This window comes from Camellia sinensis, chromosome 5 (genome assembly GCF_055761805.1).
Source record: "Camellia sinensis isolate YWXY chromosome 5, ASM5576180v1, whole genome shotgun sequence".
In the NCBI taxonomy this organism is placed as follows: domain Eukaryota; kingdom Viridiplantae; phylum Streptophyta; class Magnoliopsida; order Ericales; family Theaceae; genus Camellia; species Camellia sinensis.
This window is the reverse complement of record NC_138965.1, coordinates 201,361,853-201,372,120: the sequence shown is the minus strand read 5'-3', so window position 1 is coordinate 201,372,120 and position 10,268 is coordinate 201,361,853. Positions and strand designations below refer to the sequence as shown.

At 32.8% G+C, this 10,268-nt stretch overlaps 1 protein-coding gene across 1 annotated transcript; it reads left to right on the top strand.

Annotated features, from left to right (window-relative positions):
- Positions 1-3,018: 3,018 nt before the first annotated feature.
- Positions 3,019-6,810, top strand: ACR4 (ACT domain repeat 4). Its single transcript, XM_028248221.2, has 8 exons — positions 3,019-3,350; positions 4,147-4,219; positions 4,302-4,347; positions 4,467-4,581; positions 4,688-4,755; positions 4,837-5,433; positions 5,533-5,637; positions 6,182-6,810. The coding sequence occupies exons 1-8, from the start codon at positions 3,347-3,349 to the stop codon at positions 6,521-6,523; spliced, it is 1,350 nt and encodes a 449-aa protein (XP_028104022.2). The 5' UTR covers positions 3,019-3,346; the 3' UTR covers positions 6,524-6,810.
- Positions 6,811-10,268: the final 3,458 nt, after the last annotated feature.

The following is a 10,268-nucleotide window of genomic DNA, read 5'->3' as shown; positions in this document are numbered from 1 at the left end:
TTATAAATCCAAAGATTTTATTAAAGTGAAAATTACATAAACAAGTAGTTACTTACATGTTTGGATTTAATTTTTTAAGAATAAAAGTGATTTTTCAAAATGTAAAATTACATATTTGGGTAATTTGCACAATAGAAGTTTTAATTTTTCTCTCATTCTAGAACAAATCATACATTACAAACAAAAACCTAAACTTTAATGTAACACTCAAATAACGTAACATGTCAATGTAACACATTAAAAATCTCATTGGTGTACTTTTTTCCAAATATAACAACGTAACACTCAAAAAAAATATTTGTGTACTTTTTCCAAACGTAACGCTCTAATTTTAAAAAAATTATATTTCTTAGTGTACTTTTCCTAAACGTAACACTTCAATCAGTGTAATCTCAAATGTAACACTCTAATATAATATACTCCAATGTAACACATAAAAATGCTAAAAAAACTCTTTAGTGTACTTTTTTCAAACGTAACACTCACAGTTTGAAATTATACATTTATTCAAAACTTACTAAGGAATATTTGTACTCCTTTTGGAATGATTTGAAGAATTTCACATTTTTTTAGTATTACATTGGAGTGTTACATTTAGGAAAATACCCTAAAAAGTTTTTTTTTTTTTTTTTTTGGTGCGTTACGTTTGGGATATGTATACCAAAGAGTTTTTTTGTGTGTTATATTAAAGTGCTACACTAAAAAAAAAATTTGGAGTGTTATATTGAAGTGTTATGTTTGGAAAAAAATACACTAAGCAATTTTTTTGTGTGTTACATTAGAATGTTATATTAAGAATTTTTTTTAGAATATTATATTAGAGTGTTACATTTGGAAAAAATACATCAAAATTTTTTTTGTATGTTACATTAGAGTGTTACACTAAGGAGTTTTTGTGTGTGCTACATTAGAGTGTTATATTAAATAATTTTTTTGCATGTTATATTAGATTGTTACGTTTGGAAAAAAATATATTAAAGAGTTTTTTGTGTGTTACATTAGAGTGTTACATTAAGGAATTTTTTTGTATGTTATATTAGAGTGTTACGTTTGGAAAAAATATACTAATGAGTTTTTTTGTGTGTTACATTAAAGTGTTACAATAAGAAATTTTTTTATGTGTTACTTTAGAATGCTACACTAAAGAGTTTTTTTTTTAGTGTTACGTTTGGAAAAAGTATAATAATGAGTTCTTTTTTGTGTTACATTAGTATTACGTTTGGATGTTAATTAATGTCAATGTTACAATAGGGATGAATACTACAAAAAGGAACGAAACACCACACCAATAACACCACAAACAAGGTAACATCGTCCACCTACAAATCACTCCACTAAATCTTCACAAAAAAATAGAAACGTAAAACCTACCGCATCCACGCACACCCAACATTAAGAAAAATGATTAAGGGTCACTGTTGTGTCTCAATTTGAGATATATTATGGGATTGTGTTTTATGATCTGAACTGTATAATTTATAGAGTTTGTTGAGTACTTCGTGCCTACCAAAAATCATATTAATCGGATATCAATAACTATATGATCGAATTGCATATTTTTTATGCTATTTCTCAAAAGAAAAACTTATTGTTTATTTTTTTGATTATTGATCATATAGTTATTGATATCTGATTAATATGATTTTTGGTAGACACGAAATACTTAACAAACCTTACAAAATGAACAATTCAAATCATAAAAATAAGCCTATAATACATCTTAAATTGAGGCACAACAATCACTGTTGTGCTAAAGAGCACAGCAATGACCCTTAATCCTAAGAAAAAAAATCCAAACAAAATCACACACAAAGGCAAACAAGTAAACTTTCAAACCCCCAAATCAAGGAAATACAATACATCCAAAATAAAAAGACTAATCGGTTTGAAAGAAAACTTTTAGAACTAAATGGAATAACTTTTCTCCAAATGAGATTTATAAATAATTTTTTCAAAATTAAAAATTACACTTATGTAAATTATCTCAAATAATCGCTTTATCATTAATTTCAATACTTCAAAATTAATCAAAACACCCCTAAACTGATTTAAACATCTTATTATAAAAACGGTGATGCTACAGACATCAATTAATATATTAATTAGTGTATCAATATTAGTTATGATATTATTATTAATCTCACTCATTTTACAAATTATAAATACTCAAAAACTCTTAAATTATGTTATTTATTGATATATTAATTAGTAGACTAATTGCTACATAGTGGTGTTTGGGAAGTTTGAGACTTGGGTTTTTTTTTGACAAAATGACAAATTTTTTGCAAAACTAAAAAAAATACATCCAAACAAAATATTACATCCAACCCCATAATCATTTTACTTTTTTTCTAACAAACATCACATCCAACCACAAAAAAACCCAACTATCTTTTCAAAAAAAAATTTCTCTAATAATATCCTACAACTAAAAAAACCAACATAATAACTCACTTCCCGAACATCCACATAGTATTATTCTTATAAAAATGGTGATATTTAACCTTGAACATTTATAACTGTTGGCGTAGTTAATTAAGGTCAAATTTGACATATCTTGAAAAAGATAAAAGGTCAAAAAATCACTATTCTATTTAAATCACATCACTTCTCTAACACATCATTTCAAACATAATCCAAATTCAACTCATATTTTATAAAAAATCAAAAAATATATTTATTTAGATCACCATAAACAACCCTTAAAATCACTTCTACGGTTACGAGTTGATTTAACCTATGAATTTTAGAGTACTCCACATGGTCTGATAATGACGACCGTTACAACAATATGCGTTTTGACTCTGTACTGTAAAAACTCTCTCTCTCTCTGTCTCTCTCTCTCCACAAACCTTGGAGATTATTACCCTTTCCTTGCTAACACGTGGTTGAGATTTAACCCCAGGTAAAATGATTCCACTGTCAGCGTACTTTAGCAGATCCACAACCCACCAAACAACTCGGTTATTGCTAAAGTGCGCTGGTAGTTCAAAGGAAGCCCTCAAACCACCCTCTCTTGGTTTTTAGGGGATTTTCTTTTTAAGTACCAAAACAAAGTCTGAATTTAGAAGAGAAATTATAAATTGGAAAGTGGTGAGAGAGAGAGAGACAGAGAGTTCATACATATATAAAAAACAGAGCATAGGACTCATGGTTAGATATAGAAAGAGAAACAAGAGAGGGTGAAGAGAGAGAGAGAGAGCACTGTGCCTTTATATTGTGAGAGATATTAGGGGGTTGAGATCTCTTCCTTTTTAGGTATACTTGCCCGTGTTATAAGCCTCTCTGCTTCGAGAGAATCAAGAAATTTTTGGGGCAAACAGATCACCAATCCACAAGACCTGCAATGGGTACGAGCCATTGTTCCCCTTCTTTCTCGTTTTCTGTTCTGAATTTGTGTTTATTTTGTTTTTTGGGTTTCTGGGTATCTCTTACAAGTGGTGATTTGAGGGGTTAGATTTGTTGTTTACTGTGTTCTCTAAAAATTTGGTTCTGGGTTTTCATTGGGTAATATGTGGTTGTGATTAGTTTTGGTTTGAGTTATAATTTTTTAGTTTTATAGCAAATAGTGTCCTCAATTCATGGTTTTTGGGCTATTATGACTTTTTTATTTTTTATTTTTTCTGTTTTTTGGGGGATTTGGTCTCTGCTTCTGTTCTGGACTCTGCTTGATTTCACTTGTCATCTCTGCTCTGCTCTCTCTCTCCCCCCCTCTCTCTCTCTCTCTGTCTCTGTCTCTGTCTCTCAGTGTGTGTGTTTCAATGGCTTGGTGGATTGCTGGATCCTAAACACACACAAAACCCCACCACCCAACTCCACATAAAAAGAGGCACTAACTCCTTTTTAAGGTGGTTTAAGCTTCTTCATTGGCCTTCTTGGTATCTGGGTTATCCTGGTCCTCTTTACATCTCCATGATTGGTCAATTTATTTCTTCTATATTCTCATTAGATTCTTATTACCAAGCTTTTTATTATTATTATTATTATTTATTTATTTATTTTATTATTTTTATTTTATTTTTTCAGTTTCTTCTTTTTATTTTTTGTCTTAATTACTTGCTTCACACTCCTGGTTCAGTATCTTTGTTGTGATTTGGATTGGTTGTTATTTTGCTTTATCTCATTTTTTTGTGTTAATTTTCCCAGAGACCACAAGGAGCTTTTCACAGGACATAAATGATGAATATCAGAAATTCATTAGAAGAATGAACCCACCCAGGTACCCATATTCTTCATCTTCTTTTCTCTCATTGAAAGTCACTTGAATTTCTTGCTCATAAATATGTTTCGCTTGTTGTCAGAGTTGTGATTGATAATGAGACCTGCAAAAATGCCACTGTTATACAGGTATGCCTCATTTTTAGTCCTTTAAGCTTTTATCAGTACTTTGAATTACCTTCATTGGGATTTTTGTATTTTTCTTATCTTTGAGATCTTGTTGGTACATCTGCAATTCTGTGATTCAGGTGGACAGTGCCAACAAACATGGAATACTTTTGGAAGTTGTACAAGTCCTCACTGATCTCAACCTTATCATTACCAAAGCTTATATTTCCTCTGATGGAGGCTGGTTCATGGATGGTACTAAAACCGCCACTTTTTCATTTTCCTTCCTGTAGTCACATTCTTTAGCTGTTTCTTTTGTTTCTTTGGGCTTGAAAAAATTAACTTTCGCGACTTTTGCCAGTCTTCAATGTCACTGATCAAAATGGGAGCAAGATTACAGATGATGAGGTTCTTGATTATATCCAAAAGGTGTGTTGAATTTGGCCATGCTTACCTCTCTAATCTACTTTTATGTGCAAAACCCACCTAATTTCTTGTGTTTATGCTCAGTCTCTAGGGCCAGATTCGTGCTTTACCTCTTCTGTGAGAAGATCGGTTGGGGTTAAACCATCAATGGACCATACTTCCATTGAATTGGTTGGCTGTGATAGGCCAGGACTACTCTCTGAAGTGAGTGCTGTCCTCACCCACCTCAAATGCAATGTGGTTAATGGCGAGGTGTGGACCCACAACACGCGTGCTGCAGCTGTGATGCAAGTGACCGATGAAGAAACTGGCGGCGCAATTACTAATCCGGAGAGGCTCTCTGTAATCAAGAAACTTCTCTGCAATGTGCTTAAGGGTAGCAACAAATCAAGAGAAGCAGCTAACACTGTTGTGTCTCATGGAATCACCCACACTGAGAGAAGGCTTCACCAGATGATGTTTGCTGACCGAGACTACGAAAGGCCTTGTGATAAAGCCTCGGGTGAGAAGCAAAAACCAGATGTTAGTGTTGTTAACTGGTATGACAGAGACTACTCTGTAGTTACTATTAGGTCTAAGGATAGACCAAAACTTCTTTTCGACACAATATGCACTTTGACAGACATGGATTATGTGGTTTTCCATGGAAATGTTGATGCTGAGGGGCCAGAAGCTCATCAGGTATATAATCTTCTTTCTATTGCGTACATTAACACTTTTAAATGAGCTTTGTTTTGGTTAAATTACAGAGTTTGAAATAATTTCTTGTGGCATTTGAAGGAATACTGCATCAGGCATATAGATGGTGAGCCTGTGAAATCGGATGCAGAGAGACAAAGACTGATTCAATGTCTTGGAGCAGCTATTGAAAGAAGAGTATCAGAGGTATTGCCTCTAACCCAAATCAGAAATTCTCAAGTTTTACTCAGAATTTAACCTTTTCCATTTCCCTGCTCAATTTAGGTTTTTATTTTTTTTACCAATAATACGTAGTGTAGGTTAATTTTACCAAGTTTGGTTCCCTGTATATTATCTTCTGTGATGCTTATGCTGTTGAAGTATTTGTGATTCCAAATTTTTTATTTTAAATCTGTGGCTTGCTGATATTTTTCATGTTGAGTAAATTTTTTTTTATAGATGGTCATGTTGAGTTAATTATTTGCACCAAGTAATCCATTCTTTTGTCTGATTATGTTTTGTTACATCTACTTGTTGTGTCTTAACAGATGATGTTCTCTGATTAAATCAGACATGCATTGTCATATTGATGTGGACTTGCAATATTTATAGTCCTCAATGTTGTGCAATAAGATACTCATATATACAAACATTATTTTGTTACTTCTGGTTCCCACATAGGCTCCACTCATTTCTTTTCCTTTCTTTTATTTTATTTTCTTGACAGTTCATTTGTTTTTGAATCATCCAGGGGTTGAAGCTAGAACTATGCACAACTGACAGGGTTGGGCTTCTCTCTGATGTCACTCGCATCTTCCGTGAGAACAGTCTCACTGTCACAAGAGCCGAAGTTACAACTAGATCAGGGAAAGCTGTCAACTCGTTCTACGTCCGCGATGCCTCAGGGTACCCTGTCGATGCCAAGATAATCGATTCAATTCGACAAGCGATTGGGCAGACCATACTCCAAGTGAAGGGCAGCCCTGAAGAGATGAACCAAGTTCCTCAAGAGTCTCCCACTAGGTTCCTCTTTGGTGGCCTCTTCAAGTCCAGATCTTTTTGCAATTTTGGCTTGGTTAAGTCCTACTCTTAGCTCTTAGCTCGCACCTTATGTACATTGAAACCCCTCACACTTGTCCTCTTTTAGGATATGTGTGAAACCAAAAGATTAGAGTATCAAAAGCATGTCTCAAGAGGTAGAGAAAGGGATAGAAAGAGTAAAGTGCCGGTACATATGCCCTCATTTTCACTTGTTTTAGATCTTTACTTGTTAGTGTGTGAGTCCAATGCCGTGTTGGAGCCACAATAGGAGAGAGATGGAAAATAGTTGTATATACTTGCTTTCTAGCTCTTAATTTTATGGCCTTATTATTAGTCAAATCCTCCTTTTTTGTTATTTAAATCTTTTTTGTTATTTAAATTAACTAGCCTTTCTTTTCTTTTCTTTTTTTGTGTGTGTGTGTGTTGCAAGATTTGTGATTTATTATGGTTAAATACTCTTTCCATTTCTTTCCACAATTTTGTAGAATGATGATGGAATGAGTAAGGTTGACATTGTATTCATCTTGATGGAATGCGAACTCCATTCATGATTATTTCAAACATCGACAGCACTATTTTGTGTACCTTTTTTTTGAAAGAGATGTAGACTAGACTTGAGGTTGTTATTAGAGGTCAATTTAATTTAATTCTTTCTATGAATAATTTAAATACATAGTCCAACAAAATAAATAGTTTTAAGGTAATATTTATGTAGACCTCATAAACTCCCAATATTAACTCATGTTTCTTGCATTATTTTTTTTATTATTTAATTCTTGAAAATCAAGGCCATGGGTTCGGCAAGGCGGCTTGTGTATCTCTAGTCTTGACTTTGGTTGTTAGGAAACTACGGATCCAAATGATTAATTGTTAGATGAGGACAGGCACCAAAGTATTCATCCATATTTATGGAGTTAGTACTTATCTAGTTGGTTAGTGGCTGGATTTCTATTTTATTTTTTATTTTCTAGTTGATTTGCTACTCATTTGGTTGTTTTCTTTTTGGTGATCTGTTGGAATGGAACCCACGTAATCCTCTCTTCATGTTATACAAGTTAACCACTACGGCATACGCCAATCACAAATTCAAAATAAATATATACTTTAATTTGGGGATTCTTAGAATTTTATTAAGAGAAATCACTAGGATAAGCTTTATTGAGGTCAAGAGAGAGGGGTCTGGTGGATTGACTTAAGTTGCTGTTGCTGTGGTTGTGGTTTTCCTACAATTTTCTACACCTTCAAATGGTCCAAAGGGTAGCGCAAGAAAAATATATTCCAATTGGAATAAGACCAAGCAACTAAATAGGAGTTTGGTTCATGCAACTCTTTGGGACAGTTTAATGCAAATTATTATAAGTTAAAAATTGATAATAAATAAGTGGAAGTCAAAACAATCCCTTCTCAATTTTGAGATAATTATTATTTTTTTCTCAACTTATTTAAATTATCTTTAACTAATAAGTTATAATATAAATTGCATCAAATAGTTTAATACAAATATAAGCAATTCAAATAAGTTGTATTAATTAGTTTCTTTATCCAAGTGTGAAAGGGAGTTAAAAAAAAAATAGTTAGGGATTGAAACGAGTACGTTATTCTATCCATACATATACAATAAGACACAACTAACTTACATGAGATAAAACTTATGTATTTAATCAGGATTTTGTCGTTTTCTGATCAAATTTTGTATCCTAAATATTTTTTTCCTCGATACAGGTAGGGAACCCCAACTCCACCTCATCCCATTTAATGGACATTGCCCTCGTATATGACTTTACCTGTTAGATTCTCCCCCAACCTCCACCCCTACCCTTCCTAGTCCCACCCCACCCCACCCCACCCCACCCCACCCCTCCCTGAACCATTTAATTTTGCAATGTACATTTTTAATATTTAATTTTAAAATTCAGAATGACAAGTAATTTATATAAGGTCAAATTATACAAATTTAGATGTTGGGTCAGTCACATTATATACAGAGAAAAAAAAAATACAAGATAAACAGAAAGGAAATTTTTTTTCGAAAAATCAAACAAAACAAGGTGATTATTTTTGTTTTCAAAACATTAAAAAAAAAAAAAAATTATGGTTCCAACCATCCAGAGCTAGGCTAAGACTAGTAGAAGTACAAGTTAAAATATTTTTTTTTTGGAAGGGGTGGGGGACAATTACAAAGCAGGGTAGTTGACTAAAAATATTTAATATATAGTAGTAAAACTCTTTCCTGTATAAAAAACCACAACAAAAATTACACCCCACAAATATTTTCACATTTCTGTAAATATTTTTTCTAACTTCTCACTCGTTAATATGTATATATATATATATATATAAATATTTTAAGTGACTATCTACAAAGAGCTTTCCAAGAATGACATCATTAATAACTTGTTGAGGAATTGGTGTATGAATCCTTGAAGGTTTGAGTCCATATTTTCATCCCAATGACCACACTTATGCATAGTAGGATCTAATTCTGGTGTATATCAACATCAATTACTTCATACAGAGAGGTTTGTCCCCTGCCTGCAAATCAAACCAAACCAAAATGAGGTCTTACTACTCCCATCTCCATTAGTCAAAGCTTATATGAGCCTCCATTTCCTTGATGGAAAATTATTTAGTGCTCTTGAGCTAAGGTCATGTAGTATTTTAATTTGATTTTTATTGGTTTAAACGGTGAGGCCAATCACTTTTATATTCGGATCCTTTTCAATACTTTTTTCATCTAATTATTATCTAGCAGTTGATTCAAATGTCACAGTTTAACACTTTTATGGATCAATTACTAGATGATGACAGGATGAAGAAAGTGTTAGAGATGATTCTATTCCATCACTTTTAGCCTTTCTGGTTTCCTTAATTCCCAATTGACCTTTCTTAGGCTATGATTTTCTCCCAAATAAGGTGCAACTTCCTTTTTTCAAAATCACTAGACCAAATGAAAATTTTATTGATATTACCTAATTTTTCATGCGTGAAAAGGTGACTAACAGACTTGCCCATGGTACAAAGTGGGCAGATCTAAAATCACTGCATGAATGAGAGCAGTTTTCCCAACAATATTTAGGAATTTGGCTTTCCCACTCCAAACTCTGTTCTGCATCCTTTCAATCAACTCCATATAGGTGTTTTTAGTGATTCTTTTGTGAAGTTGAAAAATTCCCAAGTGTTTCCCTAGGCCATTGGTAGGTTTAATTTTGCAATTTTTTCGAGCAACTGGTCCAAAAGTGGAAGGAGAGTGAAAATTTTATTTTTGCCGAGCAGACATGCAAATTATGTTAAGGATTTCCATAAGCTTGCTAGCTTGGGCGGGGTTTGCTTTAGAAAACTTGATCTGATCATCAGCAAAAAAACAGATGGAGGGTGTTGGGGCCTTATTTAGTGGGCTTCATCGGTCTCCAAATTTTTATAGTAATGATATGGGAAATTAAAGGAGAATGTTCTTTAATGAATACATAAAGAGGTATGGTGATAGAGGGTCATTTTGTCTTCATCCTTTTTTTAACACAAAACATGATGAATTTGGTAATTTCGAGAAATCAAATTCAACGTGGGTGTTTTTTCAGAAAGGATCAATTGATTTTATCATAAGTATTTTTTATCAATCTTAATAGGTATCCTACCTATCTTGCTCTTGAAATTTTCCATGGAATGAATGACTTTGTTAGGATTTGCATAGGAAAGAAAAAAGAGAAGACAAGAGTAAATATTATATTTTTTCTTTCCATTAACAGTAAAAGTGAGGGTCATTAATAAAATGCTGGATTTAGAAATCCTAGTTTTACAAA